This window comes from Arvicanthis niloticus, chromosome 1 (genome assembly GCF_011762505.2).
Source record: "Arvicanthis niloticus isolate mArvNil1 chromosome 1, mArvNil1.pat.X, whole genome shotgun sequence".
Classification (NCBI taxonomy): domain Eukaryota; kingdom Metazoa; phylum Chordata; class Mammalia; order Rodentia; family Muridae; genus Arvicanthis; species Arvicanthis niloticus.
Window position 1 is genome coordinate 69047767 of NC_047658.1, and position 26733 is coordinate 69074499.

The following is a 26733-nucleotide window of genomic DNA, read 5'->3' on the forward strand; positions in this document are numbered from 1 at the left end:
TAGGAGAATTAATGAAAGAAGAAAGACAGGATGGCACAGGGAGGGGTCACTGGGGCTTGGATCTCTGGGCATCCAAGATGTCTACCTATCGCTATGCAGAGCTGCTAGGTATGACCAGGCTGTACTGCCAGAACCCTGAGCCCTCGTGGCGCTTCACACTACTAACAAGTGGCCTTTAGGCTTACATGCCAAGTAGCCCATTGAGCTGCAGACAGCCTGGAGTCAGGCCATGGAGAAACATGCCAAAGCAGAGGGCTGGCAGGTAGCGCCAACACTGCTCCTTAGCTTGGAAGGACAGCTGGGATGGACACCAAGGCTGGACACTGCTTTCTAGATTCCTCTCCAAGCTTCCTTCATAGGTATCAATGTCCATGGTAGGAGGTTCTCACAGACATCTACAGTCTTCCCACAGGGCTGACTTTGCCTTATAAGCCCAAGATCCAGTCGTGTCTGCCATCCCCTATCTCCCTCTGTCCCTACCTGAGTGTACCTTGGGCATTGACCAGCCCATCCATGAGCCCAGGTTCCTGTGATGAACCAAGGAGTTACATGTGGCAAGAGATAATCCCAGGCTGGAAAGAATCCCTGAGTGCTGACCCTCCTCTAAGTGGCCTATCCTCTGATCCAGTGCAGGCTGGGTTTTGGACCAGAGACCTTGGTTCTAGTCCCAGCTCTGGTATAAGACTCTGGGCATTGCTTAGTCTTTTCCTAGGCCTTCATTCCTTATCTATACAACAAGCATAATAAAAGTGAGTGCTTAACATCTCCTCAGAACTGTGGCTTCTTGCTTTCTTGTTAGTAAACTCAACAAGTAAACCCTTAGTGCAAGACCTGGAGGGGGTGTCTAGCAAGACCACGCACAGTGTGCATTCTTCTTCTTCTTCTTCTTCTTCTTCTTCTTCTTCTTCTTCTTCTTCTTCTTCTTCTTCTTCTTCTTCTTCTTCTTCTTCTTCTTTTTTTGAGACGGGGTTTCTCTGTGTAGCCCTGGCTGTCCTGGAACTCACTCTGTAGACCAGGCTGGCCTCGAACTCAGAAATCTGCCTGCTTCTGCCTCCCAAGTGTTGGGATTAAAGGCGTGAGCCACCACTGTCTGGCCACAGTGTGCATTCTTACAATCTCTGCATCTGCTGCTGTCCTGCCTAGAAAGCCCTCCTATCCCAAGTCCTTATCTGCCTAATGATCCTGGAAGATCTGTCACAGACCGTGCTTCTTTTGGAGCCTTCTGGGACCCTCCCGGATGGGCTGTGTCACCCTCCTCACTTGTATGTACTGGTAGGGACAACTTCTGCCCATCTGCAGTCTGGAATTCCTGTGGGTCATTTCCTTGAGCAGACCAGGAGCTGGGAGCTTTGGCTCAACCCCCTGAGCCCTAGCTGGCAATGAAACTTGTTGACAGAACGGGGCACCTGCCAAAGCAGAGGAACAAGGCAGCCACAGAGGGAAGAGCAAGAGTGAGAGGTTCAGAGTGACAGGCAGCACATGCGAGGAGGGGTAGGGGTCTGAAGGTGGAGGTTGCATGGGAGGTTGACCTTACCTGGCTTTTGCCCAGAGCCTCCTGGACCACACGACCTGTGCAGCCTGCATGGCAGGGTGTGGTGTACTCCACATAGGCACTGGTATCACAAACAGGGTTAAAGTCATCTGATTGGCAGGAGCAGGGCTCTGAGCAGCCAGGAAACAGGCTTGGCCCTGGCTGGGCACTAGACAGAGAGGAGGCAAGTGTGTTTGGCTGGGCTCTCTTCTCTCAGGCCCGCAGCTGAAGCCTGGCTCCTACTCTGAGAGGAGTGGCCAGTGATTTCAGCTGCAGCTGTTCCCTGAGGGAGAAACTCTGATGTGGACGCACAAGGAACTTTCTAATGGGGGAGTGAGGAGCTTGGGCCAGAGGCTGTGGAGTGCCCTTTCAACCCTGGATTGTACACGTTTGGAAGCTTCTGCAAATATTCCTGTATCTGGATGGAACACAAGAGAAATCCCTCTCAGAAGTGAGTGTCAGATGAAGGGGCCATTCTCTCTTCGAGCTGAATTGTTACTTTGTCTCAGCCAAGAACAGCTGTGGTGGGGCCCTGGCTAGGAGACTGACCAGCTGTGGGGCCTCTAACCTATGCCTTCCTTCCTCTGGGACCTTGATTTCTCAATCTGGGCTGGGGCTCCCTTCTCACTGTCGCTTTCCTGAAGTTTCATGACCTCTGTAGTCATTCTCCTGTCCTGTTCACTGTGTCAATTGCCCTCACCAGAGGACCTGCCCCAGGATCCCAGGGGTGCTCTTGCACTAGCTGGAGAACTTAGGGTGGATAGGAGGTGGAGCTAGCAGAGAGGCTGAGTCTAAAGGGGTGACTGCCCTGGGTTAGGGGCAAGAAGATGGCTTTGGGACATAGGTTGTGACCTGGCTTCATGCCAGGAGGAAACACAGCACCTATACCAGGTGACACTATCATCAGTCAAGTGGGTCTAGAGACAGAACCAATTATAGAGATCTCATGGACGCCCAGTGGAACACAAGAGGGCAACTCAATTGACCTCAGAAAGCTTCAGTAAACTAGAACTCAGAACTTATCAATTATAAGACTGTTGGTGAGAATATGGGTGAGGCTGAGGGAGAAGGGGAGAAAGGAGACACAGACAGGCAGGGTGGCCTGAGACCAGTTGAGTAAACTGGGGAAAGTCCCTATTCCTGTACAACTAGTGTCATGGACTCCTGCCCAGGTCTCTTACACACCCAGCAGGCTCAAGTCTCCTCCACCCCACCCTGTGTGCTTCAAACAGTCTCCATGCAATCTCTCTAATGGGCTCTGCCATTGCCCTATTGCTTAAAAACCCCATTGACTTCTCTTGAAACATCATTGCTCAGGCTTGGGGCTTCCTGAGAGCCCATAGGGCGTGTTCTGCACACAGAAGGCCCTACTTCAGACAGCCTGGCTGTTTGAGAAAAGGAGAGGGAAAGGAGAAGGAACGGAGCCAAGCGATGAGGGTGGGGCCCAAGTGTCTTGGCCTTGAGCTGAGGTCTCCGAAGTCACGTGTAAGAGCCCAGGTGAGGGAGCCCGGCACTTGAGTGGAGGAGGCTTGCCAAGGGGGAATTCTAGCTGGGTGCTAGGCCAAAGAAAGCTTAGTACATCTTCCAGTTTAAATGAGGTCATTGTAGCAACTGGCAGGGTTTCTTAACCTCTTCTGCCTCTTTGAGGAGGACTGCCTAGCTCTGTGTTCACCCACTTTCTCTGAGGCATGGAGCTTGTCCTTTCTTGGGAAGATCTAACCTCAGCTAGGAGCAAAAGCCTCCCTCAGGCTATGCTGGGTCCTGCATCCTATGCGTGGCCTTCATCCCACTTTTGCAGGGCCACAGGTCTCAGCCTCCCTGGAAATACCATCCCGCAGCTGGCTGCACCCTGGCTCAACCTCTGGCCCTTCCCAGGCCTCCTGTCTTTGATGTTCCATCCATGCTTCTTCTGTGGCATTTGATGCCTTCCAGTGACCACTGCTTGCTTGTACCTGAGCCCAGGAAGGGACCTGCATAGAGCTTTGTAGGCATTGGGGTGAGAGAGGTAGCTGGCTCGCTGACCTACCCTCACCACGCACCTTCCCATGCTCATGACCACTCACCCCAGGTCCTGTGTGATGCCTGCAATATGATGGGTAGGGCAGCCAATGAAGAAGAGTGGCAAGCTGAGCAGCAGACACAACACCGAGCCGAGCAGGCAGAGGGCACTGCACTGAATGGGGCTCAGGTGGAGACGCTTGACTAGGACACCTCCTACCACGATGCCCACAATGGCCAGGGGGATAGTGAGACAGCCGAGGAGCAGGTTGGCAAAGGAGGCTGTGATGGAAAACTGGCGTTCCAGGAACTTAGGCAGGAAGGTGGCTGTGCCCGCCACCATGGATGAGGTGCACACCTGGGACAGGACTACCAGCAAGAAGATGGGGTGGCGCAGTGTCCGCAGCAGCACCCTAGGGAAGACTGTCAGAACAAGCAGGAAGGAGGTCAGTGTGGACAGCCTACCACAGCATCCATGTCTGTCCACCCCACCCCTTAGGTTCCGTTCTCTCTCTTCCATTCCGTTTAATTCTAGAGTGTCCCATGCTATCGTGTTACATTGGACTCCTTTCCATCCTGCTCCAGGTCTGAAATTCTCCTCATGTCTTTCAGTTCACTGAGTTACGTGGGAGTTTATTTAACATGTTTATTTCTGTTCGGGTCTGTTGGAGTCGAGTCTATTTCACACCATCTCATTTGGGTCTATTTCATTCACTCTATCTCATTTCGGATTTTTTCCCATCTCTATTGGACTGTTCTCCCTCCCTCCACTCCCTCTGGGTCCTTTCCATCTTGTCTTGCTCTTTCCATGCCAGCCTGGGCTTCGGTCTTCCCTTCTTTGTCCTTAACTCAGATGGCCACTGCTGCCCTGACGCCTCATGGCTAGTGTGTGTTTCTAGAGCACTGTACTGAACCAATTGCACATTCTATTCATTTAGCTGTTTTATTGCCAGCTCACCCCTATTTTATCTCAGAGTAGTAATTTTTACAGTATCAGTTACTTTATCTCGAGAGCCCAGGGCACACTAGTCATTTTGTAAAAAGCATTGTAAATACTGTTTAATGAATGAGGACCAGATCAAATGTCCAAACGCCTGGGGCAGAAGAATCTCAGATCTCCAGAGAAAATGAGCCCAGGGGAAGTTGTGGGCCAGGAGGCTTCCTGGATGTAGGACAGAGCTAGGACCTAGAGATTGAGTGGACTTGGAGAGGGATTCCTAGTAGGGTGTGGACAGGAGAGCAGACTGGAGACAGGCAGTGGTCCTGACTGTGCTGGCATTGGGAACTTCCCCAGGCTGTGGGTAGATCCTAAATCCTACCTCAGTGCCTCGGTCAGGGTGCCCTCCCTGAAAGTGCTAAACCTTTGAGCTCAGAATAATTCCCTTACTATATAGAGACTACCCATAAGTTCTGTGACTCTAGAGAGCCCTGACTAAGGTAAGTCCCTTCCCTCCTGGGTTCAGTGTCCTGGTGTGTAGGATGCCCAGGGATGTCTGAGGACACTTTCTGCTCTGACATATGGGGTTCTCCACCGTTAGGTAGACAGTGTGGGTAAGAAGGAAATCAGGATGTGCTAGTGAGGAGAGACAGCCACAGAGATCAGGCGAGGGAGCCTGTGATTCCTGCCAGACCAAAGACTGCATCCCTGTGTTATAGGAGACACACACTCTATCTTCCCTCAGAGCATAGTCAGACTAGCTTGGTTGCTATCCTCAAGGTCTGGGCCTATTTCCTTCAGAGTCAGAAAATAAAGTCAGCCCAGGAGGAGTGAGTAGGCAGACCTACAGCCGCAGACGGCCTTCTTCAAGTCCCTAGCCCTTTGCCTCCAGAGCATCTGTTCAGCTAGCATTTGGAATGAGTTAGGCGACCTAGACTTCACTCCAGGTAGCTGCTGCAGCCCTTTCCCCTGTCCCTTCCTTCTTTTCTCCTTCCCCCTCCCTCCATGCTTGCCCAGGGTATCTGAAACTCCATATGAACTCATCTTTTATATTACTTGGTTTTCACTGCAAAGCAGGACCTTGGGGTGGGGGGAGGCAGGGGCATACCCAGGTTTATGCAGAGAGGCCAGGGCAAGGCCAGGCTCTCTTCACTTCCAGCACAGAACCGCTCTCCCTTCTGCCCCTCCCATTCCGATGCTGTTCTTTCTGGCAGCCTGGCTCCAGAGGGCTCCTCTCTCCACAATGCTCATTCTGCTGTACTCATCACTGCAGTGGACAGTGAGCCCATCCCCCACTTCTCAGCAGCTACAGCCTTCTCTCCACAAGGGATGGAAAATTCCTGGAGGGCGGGGCTATGCCTTTCCCTTAGCTACATGAAGGGGAATTCCAGGGCCTGTCTCCTGCTCAGGTTCAGCCCCTGCTTCACACAGGGCTTCCCTCACTCAGCACAAGGTCTCCCCGTCAGACAACAGACCTTCCTCAACCCAGGGACTGTCTCCCTCACCAGCTTTGCCCAGCTTAGAGGCCAGGCATTGGCCAGGCACTAGACAAGTGTGCCCTCAGCTTAGTGCTGTCTCCTCCCTCAAGTCACAGACCTCTCTAACTCCTGGACCATGTTGCTCCCGACAAGTGAGGACCTCCTCTGTCATGTTGGTCTGGTCTTTTTCGTCAAATAGCTTCCCCCTCCATGTGCAGACTGTGAGAGAATGTGTCTCCCCCATCAGGTAAGAACCTCCTCTGCCAGGGATTGTCTTCCCCAAGAGTTTCTTCTCCTTCATGCCACTCCCCCACCCCCCTGATTACAGGTGCTCAAAGTCAGGTCCTTGTAGAGCTTTGCTGCCCAGAGGCCAAGTTGGCCAACCAGCAACAAGGCCTACAGAAGCTGAATGGTCCAGAGATGAGCTGGCCCTGACCACCAGCTCTCAGATTTAATTTGCATGACCAGCCCCAGCTGCTCCCTGAGCAGGCGGCAGAGTGGAGATTAATATGTTCTTCCATGCCACGGTGTGCTGAGGCCTTCCAGCAATGGGGGTGACCTGAGGTTACCAGTGCAGGCCACTGCCTCTAGGCCCAGCCCCATGGAATTCAGACAGTCCCTTCTCTTGGGAATGCTGGAAAATTTAGGGAGGTGGGGCTAGATTATAGATACCTCAACATCAAATCTTGGAAAACTGGCAAAAAATTTGGATCCAGTTTTTTTCTGCTACACAGGTCTTTGGTGAAGGGTAAAGTATCCATTTGGATAATACCCTACTAAATGGTGTTCAACAGCAGATCCACTTACTGCTCAAACATGATCGAGAACAAAAATGTAGGTGTGATTATAGAAAGAAAACTACACCTTACACAGGCAGGGTTTAAAAACTGTAGACAGGTGCTGTCTGTGCGTGCCTCATCCTACTCGACATGCTAGTCCTTGAGAAAGGCAAAGCAAATATTACCAACCCAATTTTTATATGAGGAAACTCAGGTTAGAGATAGAAAATAACTTCCCAAGACGGTACAATGGCCAGTGTCTGGCAGGCCTTACAGCAGGGCCATTTGACTTGCCTGGACACAGCACGTACTCAATCAATGTCCACAGGATCGAGTTCTTTAGAAAATGCTGTCTAATCCCACTGTGGCCTCCAGTAACTGACTGATTGATTTCCTTCTGTCAGGATCAGGTTAGCATGAAGTTTCTGTCAGTAGGTCTATTTCTTACTGTACTGAGAAATTGTCCTGGGAAAACAAGGCCCATAGAGAAGCCAGGACCAAGAACCAAAAAGGCCCCTGGCTTTCTACCCATGCCACAGCCTGGAGATTTAATGAGAATTTACTCAGGGCTTCCTGCTTGCAGGCTTAGAGGAAAGTGGGACATGAGCTTTGTCCTTCAGGCGTTCTCTCCTTATGGTGGAGGATGGGTAAAGACAGGCAGAGCTGAGACAGAAGCTCTAAGAGTGCTGAGAGTCCAGAGGACAGAGGGATCCTGGTGGGATCCAGGCACATAAGGACCAAAGGGCTCTTGGACATGACTTAGTGGAACAAGAAAGATGGTGATGAACCCTGAGGAGCAGGGACTATGACCAACCTTACTAGGAATGTTTGAGCTCACGAGAGGCCTGAAGAAGCAGACTGTGTAATAGGGAGAAGCTCTAAGGGACTGCATTCTGGATAATCTCACAGGCACCTCTGGTTTCCTCCCTCCATTTTCATCCGGCTCACTTACCTTTGATAAACTGGACCACAGTCAAGTCTGGGGCAATCTGGGCCAATCCAGCCTGTTTCTTTAAAGGTTCATGCTGGGAGGAGAGCTCCTCATCCTGGGAAGACATATAGCCAAGCCCAGTCAGCAGGATGCAAGAGATCCTGTTCAGACATGGCAGTGGGATAGGCAGAGGAGTTCTGGGATAAGTAAGCTCTGGCACCCATCAAGAGCATAGACTACTGGTATTCCACTGGTTCTTGGCCCTGTAGGTACTCAAGAGGATTTAAAGACTGAATGAAACTCTTGTGATTAAACTGTAACATGTCGCCATTCACATGCTCTGACCTCAGGCTGCATAATTAAACAGGATGTTGGTGACAATTATTATCCTAGATACAGCTATCATCTGTCCTATCACCCCTATAAATTTCAGCACTATCTTACAACCAGTTAAATGACCAATTTATACATGATGATACTATCATAATGTGGTTATCATTGCCTCTGTCCTAGCCACAGGATATCTCTGTTATTAGCATTGTCACTTGTATCTTCAGAATCATTGCTAACATTGTGATTATATCATCATCCTTGTTTTAGTATAGTCATCTTTAGCAATGTCACCAACCTCATGTGGGTCACTAAGTGACTAACATCATCAAAAGGGACATCCACTCGCAGTCCTACCACTGCTGCAGTCACCAACAGTACTTTCATCGCTGACATCATTATCAGTATTACTGACACTAGGTGATGACTAATCTTGGTTATCAACTTGACACACCTGGGAATTTCAGCTGAAGAAATGTCTCCATCTGATTGGCCTATGGGCATGTCTGTGGGTCATTTTCTTGATTGCCAATTGAAGTAGGAGGGCCAGCCCACCATGGGCGGGACTATCCCTTGGCAAGTGAGCCTGGGCTGCATAACAAAGAAGTTGAACATGAGCTTGGAAGCAAGCCCCAGGAGCAGCATTCTTCCATGATGTCACTTCAGGAAGTTCTCCTGTTGGAACTGAGCTCTTTGACTTTTCTGCTCTGACTTCCCTCCAGGATGGACTGTGACCCGACCCTTGCCTTTCCAAGTTGCTTTTGTTTGAGGTGTTTATCACAGCAACAGGAAAGTAAATTGGAACAGATCACCAAAGTTATTGATCTACCGCCACTATCACCCGTCATCAACATCACCGTCACCTTTAGCAACATCTTCGCCACCCTTATTACCCCACATGGTAAGCACCCTGTGGTGCCTGTGGGTCTGATGTCATTAATTTTTCTATGCACCCTGAGGTCAGAGTCAGCAGCCAGCAACTTCAGGGGAAAAGACTTTGTATCATTGTAAGAATTAGCCAGTTCTCTGGAACTACGTGGACAGAGAGAGTAGGTGTCTCAGTGGTTTCCATAGATACCTCTTTCTCAACTTGTTTATCTTTTCTTCCTTTTGAGACAGGGTCTTACCTCATATACTAGGCTGTTTTGCTTTGTTTCCAAGTGCTAAGACCTTAGGCAGGAGCCACTGCGCCTGGCTTCCCATCTCAGATTCCAAGAGACTCAAGTTTTCTTTTCCCATTTCAGAACCCCACATGGCACCTCTATCACAGAACCCTTGTCCAAGCTCCCCCTGTCTTGCTCCCTGCACTGACTGCCAAAGCCTACCTGTCTCAGCAGGCAATTCACTCAAATATTAAACCAGGCACACCATCTCCCTTGGGTTTTGCCTTTCCAACTCCTTATGTTTTAACTGGGTACAGCTTTGGCTTTCCTGACCTGGGTTGGGGGGGTGACAGGGAAGAAAGCACTAGCGGTTAAAGAACAGACACGAGACCGTGGCAGGAAATGAGTATGAGGCAGGCAGCAAGCAGCCTTTAGCTCCTGTCGGTAGCAGAGAGCCATGTACCTCAGAGACCTGGCACAAAGAGGCAGGCTTCCCACACTCCCGGCCATACCAGGATGCCTCTGTTTCAAGCATGCCAAGGGGAACCAAATGAGCCCTAGTGACCAGGGTTGGCAGATGCTTTGCTTTATAGGTAGAGCTGAGGCCTCTGATGGATGGTCACAGTGTATATCAGGATTTGTTTTACCTTGGTGGGTGAGCCCTAAGAGAGACTTTTGGTAATTATTTGGGAGACTGGGAATTCAGAATAGAAATTAAATAGATTTTTATAGAAATGAAATAAAATATCTATTTTACAAACACATAGGTCTAAGCCAAAACCTTTTCTGGGTCTGTCTTGTTCAATACTGTACAGGGTTCTGCATAAGCAGGCATTGTGTTCATCTCATTCTGTTTGAGCTGCAGCGTTCATTACAGGAGCATGAAGCAAAATCATATCTGATAAATCTCCACTGAAGGAAGAACTGGAGATGGCTCTGACCAGCTACTGCTGCCAACACCAAGCTCTTGGAAGAAAAACAAGAACAGCAAGAGGAGATGTTGTCACAGTAGGAGGCAGCCCTCAGAACCGGATGGTTCAGAGTCAGGCAGTGAATTATGGAGCTCCCCAGGGGCTAGGAGAACCAGAAGATGAGGGGCCTCGGATGTGTGGGCTCAGGGATGCACACGTGTGAGCTTGTGCTATCCTCTTTCTAGCCTCATGCAGCTAGAAGTGGTACAACTGAGACCCGAGGATTTGTGGTGTTTGCATTCATAGCTATCTGGAATTAGGGTGGCCTTTGGGCTATAAGTTTGACATGCCTGCCAGAGCCACATTATCCAATGCAGCAGCCACGAGTCACATGTCATGACGAAGCGCTTAAAATATGGCTAGTCCAACTCAAATATGTCACGAGTATAATAATAAACATTTATATTATTATATTCCCAAATTGGATTTCTTTTTATGAGACAGGTCTCATGTGGTCCAGGCTGACGGACCACATGACCTCCAACTCCTGTTTAAAATTTCTGAAACAGAATCTCACTGTGTAGCTCAAGCTGACCTAGAGCTTATCATTCCTTAAACTCATAGTTATCCTCCTGCCTCAGCTGCCAGAGTGCTGGGATTACAGGCATAAGTTATCACATACAGCAGACTCCAAACTCTTAATCCTTCTGCCTCTCAAGTGCTGGGAATTCAAGCCCGTGACACTATGCCCTGTCTAAACTTATCATTAAAATAAATTTAATTGACTTTTGAGTGTAGCTACTAGAGACTAAGCATCACACACATGGCTCTGCTGATGCCTCTTTTGGACATGCTGTCATAGACCAAGGCACTTTTTATTAGCTCTGGGCACGGTGGCCAGCGTAAGGGCCTGGACAGTTGAGGGAAAGAGTGTAAGAGTGGATGAAAGTAGGAGAAGCTGGATGTCACAGATGGACAGACTGACAACTTCCTCACATTTCCCACCAGAGAGGGGCAGGCTCACCTTTGAGAGCAAGTGGAATCTGGTGAGCTTCATGTCCTGGTCACAGTGTGACCTGCCCCCTCCATGCACATCCCTGTCATGTCTGGTGTACTTTCACATCTATCCCAGAGTTTCAGATCAGGTGCTATCTGACTGCACTCGTTTGGTGGGGACAACACAGTGGGAAATGCCTCCACAGTAGAGCAGGCTATCACATGCAGGTTCCTTGGTACCCCGGCATGTTGTGAAAGAGGACATGGGGTTTGGGGACAGGACAGGAGAGACAGATCTGCAGGGGCTGTCAGGAGAGGAGTGTGTCTGAGAAGGAGAGGATGGAGCAGGGCACAGCATGACCTGAGGCATGGAGGTGGACAAAGCCAGCATCAGGGACAGATTGTGGCCACTACTGCAATCTGACTACAGCTGGTACTCCCTAGGGAAGCAACTGGGGACAAGTACAGACTGTAGCCAGACCTTTTTGGTCTATGGCCAGATGAAGGGATGGAGATTTTATTCTGGGTGTCAAGAGCCCTCTCTGCTCTAGGTTCCTATGCCCCAATTTATTTCTACCTTTTGACCCTCATCTGTTTTGAGGACCGCTGACTAATAGTGGGTTCTTCAGGCAGGAAGCACAGTGCTGTTCAAAGCAGAGCTTGGGTGGCCCATCTGGCCTGTGGTTTGCCCAGGTCAGCAAGCCTGGTAGAACTTCCTCTCTTGGGGGGCTTGGTGCTGACATCTGCAAGCCCACAGGACATGCATGCTGTGAAATAGGACTTGCTGTGGGCCACTAGCCATCCTGAAGCTATCTTTGGGCAGAGCTGAGGTCCTAGACAGCTTAATCCTGGGGGTGGGTCCCAGTCTATGAGCCCAGAGATGGACGGACTGCCAGCTCAGAAGGGACTCCTTGCCAGCTCTCAGTTCCTACCCTGTGTCATCACAGAGTAGTCACAGGCACCAGATCTCTGAGAGCTGGTGGCCATCTAAGGGGGTGGGGCAGAGAACTGGAGCAGAGATCCAGGGCGTCTTGGCCTGAGGCTTCTTCTGGTGAGGGGTCCTGCAGCAGGTCATCAGAAGTGCTGAGTCGGATGAGTGGCTCACTTGTCCTCCCTACATCTCTCCACTCGTGTATCGACATGTTATTCTTTCATTACTCATGGCTCCTATTCATGTTTCTGCCGTCCTTTTGTCTTGATTGATCGATCCTTTGAGAGAGTGCCTGGGGAATGGGTTTTCCTGGAACTGAACCTCAGTGGCATTTATAAACCATGTGATCATGCTATTCAGTCGTTGCAACTCAAGTCCCGCAGGGGCAAACAGACATAGGAACTGTATCTGCTGCACAGGCAGTGGGGATTAAATGAGATAATTCACACACAGGACCCAGCAGAGGGACAGGAAGAACATAATACATGCTAACTTAATTCCTTCTATTTCACTAAACACCAGACCTGGCTTTGGTGATTGCTGCCTGTAACTCTTCAGAATATAATGGAAGGGAGGTTTTGAAGGACAAATAAGAAGCACAGTGATCAGCTGCCTCACTCCAGCCAGAATGGCTGCTAAAAAGAAAACAAAAGGCAGCAAACCCTGGTGAGGCTGTGTAGGAGAGGGAACCCTTGCACACCACTGGCGGGAATGTGAACATGTGCAGTCATTAAGTCAAAAGGAATAGAGGTGCTTCACAAAAACTAAAAATGTCTGGAGACGGGGCTGGAAAGATGGCTCAGAGGTCAGGAGCACTGACTGTTCTGCCAGAGGTCCCGAGTTCAATTCATAGCAACAACGTGGTGGCTCACAACCATCTATAATGAGATCCGATGCCCTCTGCTGGTGTGTGTGAAGACAGTGTACTCCGATACATAAAATCAATCAATCAAAAACTAAAAATGGCTGGAGATGTAGCTCAGTTAATACAGTGCTTGCAGAACACTCAGGGAGTCCTGGGGTTCAAGCCACACTATACATAAAAGGGTGTGGTGGCCCATGCCTGTATTCCCAGCACACAGCAGGTGGGGTAGGAGGACCAGGAGTTCACAGTCCTCTGTGGCTATATAACAGCCTGGAATACACAGAGCCCTGTCTCAAAAAGAAAGAGAAGGTGAAAATAAGGCTGGAGGTCTAGCCGAGGGGTACAGGGCTTGCCTAGCCTGCACAGTCCTAGGTTTAATTCCTAGAATCACAGAAGTAAACAGGCAGGAGAATCGACAATGTCTAGTGTTAGAAAGAGCGGAGTGCCTATGCTCACTGAAGCATTACTCACAGTTACTGAGATTCACAGTCAACCTAAGTGTCTCACAACAGTCCTTAGCAGACGAACGACAAACACAATGTGAGAATGATTCTCTCTCTCTCTCTCTCTCTCTCTCTCTCTCTCTCTCTCTCTCCTCTCATGCATTGGTGTTTTGCCTACATGTATCTCTGTGTGAGGGTGTCAGAGCCTCTGGAACTGGAGTTACAGACAGTTGTGTGCTGTTCTGTGGGTGCTGGGAATTGAACCTGGACCCTTTGAAGAGCAGCCAGTGCTTGTAACCACTGAGCCATCTCTCCAGACAGTGAGAACTATTCTTAACAAGGAACAAAAGTCTTTCATTTCTCAGGACGGTGGATGAATAAAAAGTCTATTAGGTTGAGTCTAAGATGCCAGATGAGACAGATGTTTGCAGGTGGAATCTAAGGAATTGGAACTCAGGAAGGCAAGGGTGCAGTGCTGGTTCTCGGGGGCTGGCAGGAAACCAGGGAGCTGCTGCAGGGGACACACAAACTGCAGATCCACAGAAGGAACAAATTCAAGAGGACTACTCAACGCTGTGATGACAACAGCGACCCAACCTGGTACTGAAAACAGGAATTATTGGAAGAACAGAAAGTGACCATGTGAGGTGACACATCTGCTGGATGTTTGATGTAACAGGGGCCTCCTGTACATATAGGTCAAAATGTTTGTGCACCAGACATAGGCACACATTTTATTTGCCCACCAAAAGATCAATTTGAAGAAAAAAAACAACTAATTTTTTAAAATTAGGAAACAAAGTTTTTAAGAATATTAGAAAAAGTTTTCTGTTTGTTTTGGGTTTTTTCTTCTCCCCCTTAAAATCTGGCCAGATAGAGAAAAGGACTGAGAATAAGGCCCCTGGTTACTGAGCCTGCATCACACACTGAACCTCCCAACACTACACTCTGCCTCATTTATTTTTATGCAAGTCCAAAAATGTAGATGCTTTGTGGACTCCAGCATTAGTAAGAGGCAGGGCTGAGACAGTATAGCACAGACATCATGAGATCATGAATGTCCCCCAGACACTCAGATACCAGGGAAACATTCATGGAGCCTGTTTGACCAAAGCATTCTGTGTCTCTCTCTCTCTGTCTGTCTCTCTCTCTCTCTCTCTCTCTCTCCCGCTTCTCATCTCTCTGATCTCTGTCTCTCTGTCTCTTTCACTTTCTCTCTGTCTCTCCCTATCTCTTCTTTCCTCCTCCCTATTGTTTAATGCGTGTGTGTGTGTGTGTGTGTGTGTGTGTGTGTGTGTAGTTCTGTCTATCTGTCTGTCTGTTTTGAGACAGCCTTACTTCTATAGCCCAGTAAAAACTGGGACTCACTACATTGCCCAGAATGGCATTAAACTTGTGGTCATTCTCTGGCCTTGCCTTAACTTCCCAAATACTTGAATGCCACAACTAATTCCATCTCTTTTTCAGCCTTGGTCTTCTCCGATGCCTAGCTGTGGTATGTCCAGACCAGTTGTTTCTTAGCAACAGAGACCTTTAACCGATTGGAAATTCTATCATGATGTCTGATACAAGGGTGTTACACCCTCAGAGTTACAACACTTGCTTAGTGTGCATGAGACCAGAAGCCAGCACTAAATAAACAGAAACGGGGGTAGGGGTGGAGGAAGGCATACTTCTTCATTCTCTCCATGCTGTCAACCTTGGTGTTCTATGGGGTACAGTTTGAAGACCACTCAAGTACATCCCAAAAGGAATTCTAGTTCTGGTATGAAGAAACAGAGATCCTTATTTGACCTTTTGGGTCAGTGACTGGCCTCATACAGACAGATACAGGGCCACCACACTCTGGACACCTTTGGGTCTCTCTATAGGCCTCAGTCCCTCCTTCTGTGAGTTGGAGAAGGGATTGCATGATCACTTAAGCCTTGAAGCTTAGGAGAATGTGAGACTGGAGTCTCAGCTCTGCACTGCCAGGGTGGGAAGGGAGACACAAGGAGTCTTCTAAAGGAGAGCCCACAAGGAGGAAACACAGATGACAAGGAAAGCCAGTGTCACTGTAGACTCTAAAAGGCTACAGAAGGAGCCCAGAAGTCCTGGGGGAGGGGGGATACAGGCAGATAATAGTAGGCTAGCTCTAAGTTTTAGGTTTTAAGGAATTCTGCTCCTACCCCATATCCCTGGCTATTGTCCCAAAGTACATTGAGGTTAATGACTAAGACAACCAGTGTTGTGGATTCACAGGTTCTTAGCCAAATTATGGCCACTTAAACATGTAAATTTTGCTCAGAGGTGGTGGTACATATCTTTAATCCCAGCACTCAATGGGTTAAAGATTTGCACCATTCTTTATGAGTCTGAGGCTAGCCTGGACTACATAGTGCGCTCTAGGCTAATCAAGGCTACATAGTGAAACCCTGTCTCAGAAAAAGACAGAGAGGAACAGAGACAGAGAGAAATAGAGACAGAGACTCGGAGACAGAGAGACAGAGAGAAGTGGATTTTGGGGCTCGAAGACAATGTCTGACATCAATCCTCAGATTATAGGGTCTGGAGAGGCATCTCAGTCAGTGGAGTGCTTGCGATGCAAATGTGAAGATCTTGGTTTGATGCCCAGAATCCACATAAAAAATTTGGGTACAGTGGCACACACTTGTAGTCCCAGCACAGAGGAGGTGGGCACAGAGAGGTACCTAGGTCTCTCTGGCCAGGTCCCCTAGCTACAGAGATTCTATCTCAAAAACCAAGAAAAAATACCCAAGGCTGTCCTCTGGCCTCCACAGGCATGCACATACACATGTGCCTACATCTGCATGCCCCTAAACGCTGTGTGGGGCACACCATCACCCGAGGGGCAAAGCACTCAGGAATCTGTCAGAGAGCTCCTCATAGCCCCGCAGAGGCCTCATCGCTGAGCTGCCATTCAGGCACTTGTATCTCCCCACACCTGGTCTTCGTTCACTCCTCAAGGCAGAATGTGTGGGATGCCTCCTCCAACTCCCCTGAACAAACAACATAGCGGCATGAAGCCAGTTAGAGGACACAGCCTCACTCTGCAGATCTGGCTATTCTTGTCTAATCTGCTGCCCACACATTAGATACATTGGCTGGACCCACTCATGATCAGACAAGTCTTATTTTATGTGCTACAATCTTTTGGCTTGTAGAGATTGGCTTTAATGGCTGCATTTACTTTTAGGGCACTTAGGGGGTTCCTGAGCCCTAAGTCTGGGAGAAGATATTTGAAAAGATTTCCCAAACAGACTGGTTTTGACTGTTTCTTCTTTACCCATCCCCTTCTCTTCAGGAGAGACACATGCAGGATGTAGCAGCCAATCTCACCCAGTGGGACCCCGTCTCCAGGCTCTTCACTAGTGACCCTAATGGGCCAGGCCAGCCAACCTTACAGCAAGCAGCCTGGCTGGTCTTGGAAGCCTCGAGGAGGCGGAGGCAGAGGCAGAAGCGGAGGTGGAGGATCAATTCCTCCCACACCAATATTTATTGCCCAAGAGCTGCTGGAAGCAGATCACCATGTTCTCAGCCTTCAATCTTTTCTTAAGAACCTCTCAGCTCCCCTCCTCCCAGAACTCCACGAGCTGACAGGGTAGATGCAGACAGCCAGACAGGCACACAATCAGGACCAGTGTCACAATTCATGGCACATAGTTTTCAAAAGCCGACTCTAGGAACCACGGCAGTCAGGACTGTACATTCTCAGAACCCAAGGCAGTTGGGTAGTGCTCCAGGAATCTGACCTCTGCACCTTATATACGCCACACACAGCAGCAAGCATAGGGAAGTGACTTGCTGCAGAGGAACATGGCTGACCTGTTACCCAGTCCGGCAGACAGCCACCCACGCCTATTGTTCTCTGTCCAAATATAGAGCCCAACTCAGAGTATCTGTCACCAGACACACAACCGCTTGTCCTCCTAAATGACACTCCTATTTCCAAGGACTCCTCTTCAGGTTCTGGGAATTGGAATCTTGGCCCGAGCTAGGCAGGACTGAGATTCCAAGCCCGCCCCCAGCCTCCAGAGGTAGCACAGTCATCTGCTGCCTCTGGGAACCACCACTGCAGAACAAGCATCACTCCTGAGCAAGTCCTGCCCCAGGGCAGCAGAGCCGGGTCCCATCCCATTTCCTGCTTACCGATGCTCTGCTGCCTGTCCCCAGCATGGCCAAGAAGGTCTCAGTGATCTCTCTTCATGATCTTTCTGGTCTCTAGTTCACCTAGCACCTGGGAAAGCAGCTCAAGAATCCTTGCTTCCTGTCTCTCCAAGTGTACCCTTGAGTCTTGAAGCCAGGTGATTCTGGCCCCTACTGGCTGTCCCAACCTGAGCTGTCTTTGGCCCTGGGGTGGTGAGGTGCTTAACAGGGCTCAGTAGAGCAGATGGACATGTTTAGACAGACCTGAACTCACATATTCTAATAAATGGACCCTCAATTTTAAAAATGACCAAAAAAAAAAAAAATGACCTTTTCAGGTCTACTTGCTGGGTCAAACTTTCTTGTTCTAAGAAGGAAGCCCTCTCCTGCACATCAATAAACATGCCCAGAAGTACCAGGCCACCGCAGGAAGTAGGATTCCTTTTGCTGCAAGAACATCTGGCAGGATTTTGTAAAATCTTCATGATCTTTCTGGTCTCTAGTTCACCTAGCACCTGGGAAAGCAGCTCAAGAATCCTTGCTTCCTGTCTATAAAAGAATAAATTGTTCTTTTGCAATTAGAACTACTTAGCAACAAGCACCTTATTTAACTTTTAAGCTGAAGTCTTAGCAAGCAGCTCACGTACTTGGGAAAAGAGACAACGTAATGCACAAAGCCCCATAATGTAGTCAACTTTGTACATATTAAAAATAACAATCAAATTGAAATTATGAGTGAAATTGAAATTATGTTGTCAAACTAGACTTTTCAGACTGTTTCCAAGGCTAGACATACAAAACTTAGTGGTAGAGCCCCTGCCACTGCATGTGTAAGGCCTGAGAGGTTCAGATCCCAGTAATAATACTAATAATAAATAAGTTTGTTGCTTGTCTTTTTTTTTTTTTTTTTTTTCAATTTTGAAGTACCCTACTGTCTTTTAGTCCTCATATTTTGGTAAATTTTTAGAATCATCTATCCTGCCCTGTGGTTCATGATTCCTGGCCTTTCAGTCATCTGACCTTGGACAAAATCTCCCACCACCCTGGCTCAGAATACTCAGTGTGTACTCAACCCCTCAGTCATTGCGCTGCAGAGGCCAGCTTCATGTCTGTTGTGGAACCCCATGCTGAGGTCGTTTGCACTCAGTATCCCTTGGCTGTCTTCTCTGTAACTTGCCAGTGTTCTCATGTGTAGCTCAAATTCCTGGAAGAGTCTCAGGAACTCTTCCTACATCCTAGTTATACACCCTCTACTTGTCAGCATCTTCTAGCATGGTCAGAATTTCCAACATTTTTAAGTGACTGATGCAGAAGTGCGTGAACCCCAGCAAGCCTGTGTCCTCACCCCAAGGTTCCTGGACTTCTTCATTGAATTCAAGCAAATCACTTTATCCTCCCTCTGGCCCCACAGCTCCTGGATCATGGGAGGGGCCCATGATGGTCTCAGTTGGGAGGAGGCAGTGGGGTTTGCTCAGGAAGGGTGAAGCCTCACTAGGAAGCACCATGGTGGGTTCTGGAGCCTGAGTTAGGGCTGGTACACAGAGGGCACTTACCTTGCTGCCATTTGAGGCCCCTCTTGCCAAGACCTTCCGCCTGAAGTGAAGCTCGTGTTTCTCCTTGGGCATCTTTCTGGGGAAGAAGAAGTAGGGGCTGGCAGCCAGGACCACCAGTCCTGCAGAGATGAGGAAGCCCAGCCACCAGGCGCCCACCCATCGGGGGTCTTTTGTAGTCAAGTTGATGCCTCCTGGAAGAGAAAACCGTGATGATGTTAGTGTCACAGTTGGCTGTCATCTCTGCCTCTGGGAACCTTCAACCAAGAGGCCAACGGAGAACTGGAACAGATGCCTAAAACCCAGGGATAACCTACAATTTCAGGCCAGCTACTTAGTCTCTGTGCCTTAGTTTCTTCCACTATGATACACAGATATTAATAGCATCGGGAGTTAAAGTTTTGTATGTCATAGGGGTTTTTGGGAGAATTACAGAATATATATATATATATATATATATATATATATATTACAGTAAACATTACATATATTAAATTTAATAAAAGATGTAAGCATCTAAGCTGAGCACTTGGGAAGTAGAAGGAATAGGATCCTAAATCCAAGGTCACCCTTGGCTAAGTAACCATTGCGTTTGAAGCCAGTCTGGGCTACCAGAGACCTGTCTCAAAAACACAAACAAAATCTACGAAAGACAGACAGGAAAAGCACTTCAAGGGATGTGTGTTTTGTAGTCATGTGTTCCTGCTCTCCCATTTCTATTTCCATTGCAATTTCCACTATTAGAAGAAACACTATTACTGAATCAAATGAAGGTGGGGCTGCTGTTGTCTTTAGACCATGTTTAAAATAACTGGGACTGTCTAACAGAACCATTTGGAGTCACTGAAGACCTGCTTCAAATGACCACAGAGTTGTCGGGGAAGGCAGTTAACAAATGTGTTCCTTTAACAAGTCCTATCCTGTGGTCCCTTACGTATTTTAATTAGAACATGTGCTCAACTGCCCATAAAGCTTCTGAAGAGAAAGGCTGAAGAACGGACACCTTCCCTGAGTCTCCCCGTGATGTGTAGCTACTTCTCTGAACTAAAAACCTCAGGAGGCTGAAAAACTTACAAGATCCACACAGCCATGCTCAAAGGTTACAACAGCAGTAAGCAATTTTGGGCAGGAGAAACCTTTCTGGCGGGATTATCAGCAAGTTGTACAGGACACTCTACGGATGCAGCTTCTGTGTGCTGTCAGTTAGGGTGTGGTGGGACTCTGAGTGATGCCCTTGAGTTCCCCATGCTCCTGAAAGTAACTCCAGTAAACTCACGGGGCTCACCAAGCCTGCCTAACTGTTTCTTTGGTCTGTCATCATTGCCCTATCTGGGATGAAAAGACGTTTGCTCACTTCTCTCCAGTAAAAGTCACACAACACCCAGCATCACAAGTACTTTATAAAAATACAAGTCCCAAGTAGCACCAATTGGCAGCAGCTCACATAGCCTGTTCTCTGGGCAGGGACTAGGGAGCACAGCTGGCACTGAGCAGATGCCTTCCAGCTCATGGTTGGGTGTGGCTTCTCCGATGATGGTATTGAACGCCTTCTTTGTTTCCTGTCTGCCTCGGCCTCATGCTAGACTAGAGAGAGCCTAATCCTCTCCAAGCACATGCTAGTCTATGCCTGCAGCAGACAGGAACTACCCACCCTTAAAATCCCCCGAGAAGAAATGACCTGGGAGGTATCTCAGAGGCAGTATCCACCCTGTGTGCTAAGATGATACCAACAGATAGAAAACATATGCTTCCTCCCAAATGGTGGCATCTGGGAAAACCTAGGCTACCCCACCTCTCAAGGCCTTTCCCACAGAGCTTAGGCTACCCCACCTCTCAGGGCCTTTCCCTCAGAGCCTAGGCTACCCCACCTCTCAGGGCTTTTCCCTCAGAACACCAAGGAGCTGTTACCAGAGCTTCTTGGTCACTGGTGTTGGGCTCAGGGTTCTAGGGGGAAGAGAGATGGACAGTATTACCCCTTGTGATGGTTGTACAGAACTGCCCAGATCTGTACTGACCGCCCTGGCTCAGGGAACCCATGAAAAAAGCTAGTGGATGACCACCCGGGCACACATGTGCTGTTGGTGGCTTCTAGGACCTTCTAGAATCTCCAAGTGAGGGACAGGACTTCTGAGGAGTAGGATGCCGAAGGCATGCCTGGCATTCGTATGCTGGTGGGACAAGCAGGCAGCTGAAGAGCCACGTAGCTTGCTCTAATAGGATAGCATTCCCCACCCTCCATCCTTCTGCACATTCAGGGATCCAGGGCTCTTAGGCCCCTACAGATCTTCCTGACCACCTTCAGACTAACCTTTAGCCAGGCTCCTTGGCCTACTCTGACCTCTAGCTGATTCTGAGAATACAGTTTCCCAAATGATACTTCCAGAAGTTTCTCAGATTCTGAGGTAGTCATTTGGCTAAAAGGGCCCTTCAGCTCCCCCAGGCCATGTCTCAGCTGGGAGAGGCTCAAGGAAAACCACAAGTGACTGAGCTCTGCTACGACCCTAATCTTAGGAAGCTTCCCCTCTGAGGATGGTGCTCCCTACAGGCTAAGAAGGTATACTTTATTATCTGTCAACAGTGTGTCTGTGCCTGGGGAGGGTGGGTATGCGATAAGGGCACAGCTCCTTAAAAGATGGCACTTGACAGTTTATCTCTGATACTTCACCAGACTCTGGTCATAGCCTTGGAGGACAGAAGGATAGAGATTATCTCAAGAGTGAGGAAACTGAGGTCCAGAGAGTCGAAGGAAAAGACTCATTCACGGTCAGTGCTGCTGCTGGGGCTGCCATATGGATCCTGGTTTTGTGCCTCCTGGAAGAGCAGTGATCAGTTACAGGGTGTTTGTGTACCCCTGAGTATGATAAACACCCCACAGGCTCACCTTCTGGCATCCGGTCAATGTCCACATAAAGGCGTAGCATGAGGCTTCCAAGCCCATAGGCCAGGCCAGGCCCCATCATGGTTATTGCAAACAAGATTCCTGTAATACAAAGCCTTAGTGAGGATCCTGAAGCACTACCTGCCATCATAATCTCTCTGACTTCCCTTCAGTAGATCCCTGCATACTTAGTGGGTCCTTACCTATTCTTAGTGGGTCCCCACCTATTCCCAGAAGGTCTGTGACCACCCTGAGTGGATCTCTGACTACCCAATCTTTCATGGCAAGAGCAGTCGTGTCTCCTCGACAGGGCTGGGGAGCTCTCTAGGAATTCTCCAGATTTTTTTTTTTGGCCCATCCTCCTGCCAGGCCTCTCTTCCCCCTGCCTGGGCCTGACCCTACTCTCAGAGCTTAAGGGGAGAGACCATCTTTACCAAGGTAGAGGGGTGAGTTGCTATGGTGGGCAAAGTCGTCAATGTAGGAGATCCCAAAGGGCTGTATGGGCACACCACCGATGCCAAGCAGGGTCTGTGCTGTGAACATGATCCCCACCATAGTCAGATGCTTGGCTTCTGTGCTTCTGGAACAGCTGTCATTGGACAGGTCGGAGGCTGGAGCCATAGTCGTGGGCAAGCACAGGGATGCTTCAAAGTCCTGTGACCTATCTTCTGAAAGAAGACGATAAGAACTATGACCGTAGCTAAGATGAACAATACTCACCAAATGTAAGAACATGTTCTGAGTGCTTGGATGTAAGTCACTGGATCTCCCCAAAACCTAGGGCTCACAAACCAGAAACATGTCAACCAGCTTGGCCCCACAGTCTGACTATTCGGTCCCTGCTCCTAGCTTGCCACAGCTCACCCAAGCAGGGGCATTCAGAAGGGTCATGACAGTGGTGGCTCTTGGGTGGAGGAACAGTGGTGACCAACATAGGTAGAATTCGAACTGGGTGGAGAATGACAAATAAGATTTTTCCAGAAAGGAGGGGAGGGGAAGAGAGGATATTCCTGGAAGAGTTCACAGGAGAGCAAACTTGGGGCTTCAGAAGGGCATAGAGTTGGAATGAGATGTTCCAAACAGCAAGTCACAGAGTAGGGGCAGGCCAGGGCTACAGGCAGGGCTGGGAGGAGCAGGAAGACCCCAGACATGGAGGGCTCTGGTGTCCTTGGCATTCATTTGGGGAAGAAGCTGCGTCAGTTCAGGACACAGAGTGCAGAAAAGGGTGTTTTCTTAATTTAGTTCCAGACATTTACTCCTTGACCAATATTTGGTGAGCAAATTCCAGGAGACCCTTGTTCTATTATTATCTCCAATGTGGTGAAGTGGCCTTCTCTTTGTGACAGCAGGGACCCAGAGGTGCCAAGTCAACCAAGAGAGCCACACCCAGCTATTGGAAAGAACCATGCAACCAAAGTCATCAGTGACTGTCCCACTGTTCTCAGTGGCTGTCCCTCTGTGCAACCCTTGTCTCTCGGGTCCTCGCCCCTCAAATGAGTCTCCCAGAACAGATGTTCTCTAGATGTTAGAAGTTCAAATGCGGAACAGTTCTGGGTGGGGTCTAGCTGTGGGCCTGGCTTCAGGGTCCTGAGGTAATAGTGAGAACCTCTGCCCCATGGGGTCATTGACAGAGTGGTGAGAGGTGCCCCTGTTTAGTTCCCAGTAGACATTTAAGTACAATAGTCACCCTAGGGGTCACATTTGCCTTGACTATTCATGGGTCTAGGGTCTTACAGATGGCCTAGCCTGTCACACGGCTGCACAATTACAGCAGAACAGATAAACTGAGGGAAGTTGTGGTTGTCAGAGCAGGGAGAGGGTTTGGAGCTTAGAGTCATGGCAACCTTTGATCTGATCTTGTGAACAGCGAGGCTCAGACATGAGAACAGATCAGAGCCAGCCAGGAAGACAAGTGTAACCTTGCACAGAAAATCTCTGCTAAAGTGGAAGTTCTGGGCAAAAAACTATGAGGAAGTACTTCTTTGCAGCATCCTAAGAGTCCCTGTCGACACGAGTCCTCTTAGCTCTAGAAGCCCACTCAGCAGTTTTTTTGTTTTTGTTAAAGTAAGAGACAAGAGCTCACAATGTGGCCTGAGCAGCCTGGAACACACTATGCATCCCAGAGTGACCTCAAACATGTGGTCATTCACATCCCTCTGCCTTCTAAGTGCTAGGATGTCAGGCATGAGCCTTCTTCAAGGTCTTTACACTGCGTAACTTCAGGGGAGCCTGTTTGTGCCTCACCCCACTCCCTGCGGTTTTCATCTCCCTCCCCCTCATGCCATTTCCTCTAGCCCTTGGTAGCTCCCTTCAGCTATGGGTGTTCATCCTCTTCCCATGGCTCCCGTGGCCTCCTCTCCCTGCCTTCTAAGCAGTCAGGTAGAATTGCCATCTTCACTCTACCCATAGTTTCCAGGATATGTCTGCTTCATGGTCTCACCCCCAGGTCTTAGCACTTCAGAGATGAAACTGGCATGCTAAGTTTTCTGTCTGTCTGTCTCCTCTCCAGGGCTGGGAGCCTCCTGGAGAGAAGGCTGAATGCTCTGAGGGGCTGGGTACAGAGTAGGCAGTATTGTAGATGTGTTTCCTGAATCACTGGCTGGCTGGCTGGCTGGCTGGCTGGCTGGCTGGCTGGCTGGCTGGCTGGCTGGCTGGCTGGCTGGCTGGCTGGATGGATGGATAGATGGATGGATGGATGGGTGGGTGGGTGGGTGGGTGGGTGGCTGGCTGGATGGATGGATGGATGGATGGATGGATGGATGAATGAAGAGGAGAGGAAAGTGAATACTCGGGATGCTTGCTTGCTCTAAGAGACATCTTTCTATTTCAACTGGGATCTCAACAAAATCCTGTTATTTTTTATTTTATTTTTTACTATATTCATCTACTTATTCAAGCACTGGTTCCCCCCCCCCCACCTTTTTTGTGATGCATAGTCTCATGCATCCTAGGCTGGCTCTTGGCTCAGTATGTAGCCAAGGAGAGCCTAGAACTTCTTATCTTCCTGCTTCTACCTCCCAATTAAATGCACAAATAAAAAAAAAAAAATGCTTCGAACTATGTCTGGTATCCAGGAAGCATCGTAGGATTCTATAGACTTCTCCCAAGACACTTCTGTGTGCTGGGCCTTGAAGCAGGCTGTATTATAAACTCACTCCCACCTCAAAACCCCACAGAGACATATGAGCAGGTCCTTGCCCAGAGAAGACTAGATTTCACCTCTGCCCTACAGCTGAACTTCCAAACATGAACTGGGATCAGAGCGACTGGGATGATCTAAGGAGGACCACTAGGTCCTCTGGATGCTGATGCCCATCCTGGATGCAGGCTTGGGGATGGGCTCCATGCTCAGGATAAAGTCCCTCAGTCATCTCTTGCCCAGTGTCTTACCTGGGCTGCTGTGGTCATAGCGGTATGGTTCTGAGAGGAAGTGAGGAAGTGCCATGAGCAGGCCTGCCAGGGCCACCAGGAGAGCCCCATAGCCAATCATCCGGGGTCTGTGCACGCGGCTGCCGAAATAGCTTACAAACAAGATCAAGGATATGTTCCCTACCTACAAAGGATGAAATGACAATTAAAACGTGGCAGAGTCCACAACCGAGGAACTATGCCATCTTCTCTGTGTGTTCCCATTTGTACATTGGGATAGCTGGTTTGAATAAGAACCATCTGGATATGTTTTGAGTGGAGATTCTAAGCCAGGCATATTGGCTCATGCCTGCCATCCCAGTACTCCAGAGATTAATTGTGACCAGAGGATAGCTGGGAATTCAAGGCCAACCTGGGCTACGCAGTGAGGCCCTATCTCAACAACAAACAGAGTGCAAAACTGACAACAGCATGCAGATTTTGAGTCTTCCAAGGAAAGGGAAGGATCTCATTGCCTTTTTAGGTGAGAGGAATGAGGATAAAGCTCGCTGGTCAAGTTCACTTTGGAGGAGGGTGGTCAGAGAAGGGACCCAGGGCCTCAAGAATAAGAGACACAAATACAGTCTAACACCAGGGCATTAAGGCTTGGAACTTCAAGTTTTAGACTCATGATCTCAGGGAGATATGGTGGGGTGGGCAAGCTCCAGGGTCCTCAGAGGGAGTGAGCAGTATCAACAGGTGTTTGTGGGGGTACCGACTGTCCGGTAGAGGGACTTTGCCCATTTACTAAATGGACTGACTTTGCCTTCCCACATGTGAAATCTAAGAGTAGCATCATGTGGAGACCCATCTGGGAATAGGCTTCTGTGCAGCTGCTGGGCACATTACCCAGGGAAAAGAATTTCACAGAAGTCTGATGGGACTTGAGAGAGAAGAGCCTTCGCTTCCTTGAGAGAGACAACATCTGGTGGGAGATGGCTGAGGCCCAGCAGAACCGATTTCCACTGAAGCCGAATGGATGGGCTCAGCTTCTCCCTGCCTGGCTGAGAGCCACAGGCAGGGGCCTGTAATCCTGAGCATCCTGGGGCCAGACCTCCACTGCAGTATCACCCTTCCCTCTTGTCACCAAGGTCAGTCAGAGGGTGTCCTGGAGGTAACTCAAGCCTCTCTCAGGGATAGAAGTGATTTTCTGTGATTCCTTCCTGGAATAGACAATAGCTACAGGACCCAAGACACAAAGGAGCCACAAGGAGGGTGGGTGTTTACCCAACCCTGGCAAGCTAGAAAATATCTCACATTCTCTAGCAAAGGGTTTTTAAGGACATGATAGCTGGGTCCGTTTTCCTACTAGGATGATCAGGGCACGAGGAGGCTTTTCTGGGCTTCAACCCTGGGCCAGGATGCTGTGAGAAGAGAGCTATGAAAGATTTGGGGAGCAGGCAGTGCTGGGGGCTGCATGTGGGCATGGGAGGAAATGTTTATGGGTATAAGAAAGGGGGCAAGTGGAGGTAAGCATGTGGGGCTTCCTCAGCATGCACTCCTGAGGGGGACGTAGGA

The 26733-nt window shown here is 49.1% G+C and overlaps 1 protein-coding gene across 4 annotated transcripts in view; it reads right to left on the reverse strand.

Annotated features, from left to right (window-relative positions):
- Slco2b1 (solute carrier organic anion transporter family member 2B1) overlaps positions 1–26733 on the reverse strand; it is a 49126-nt gene that overhangs the window by 5081 nt on the left and 17312 nt on the right. For 2 of the 4 annotated variants that reach the window (XM_076938749.1, XM_076938739.1), the window contains exons 4-10: positions 25198–25360; positions 22242–22472; positions 21811–21909; positions 18933–19123; positions 7676–7769; positions 3595–3952; positions 1535–1700 (exon numbers count right to left, since the gene is read on the reverse strand). In XM_076938749.1, the coding sequence (XP_076794864.1) occupies positions 1535–1700; positions 3595–3952; positions 7676–7769; positions 18933–19123; positions 21811–21909; positions 22242–22472; positions 25198–25360 (1302 nt within the window). Of the gene's footprint in view, positions 1–1534; positions 1701–3594; positions 3953–7675; positions 7770–18932; positions 19124–21810; positions 21910–22241; positions 22476–25197; positions 25361–26733 lie in introns of all 4 variants that reach the window. The other 2 variants (XM_034486630.1, XM_076938736.1) reach the window with 1 other exon arrangement.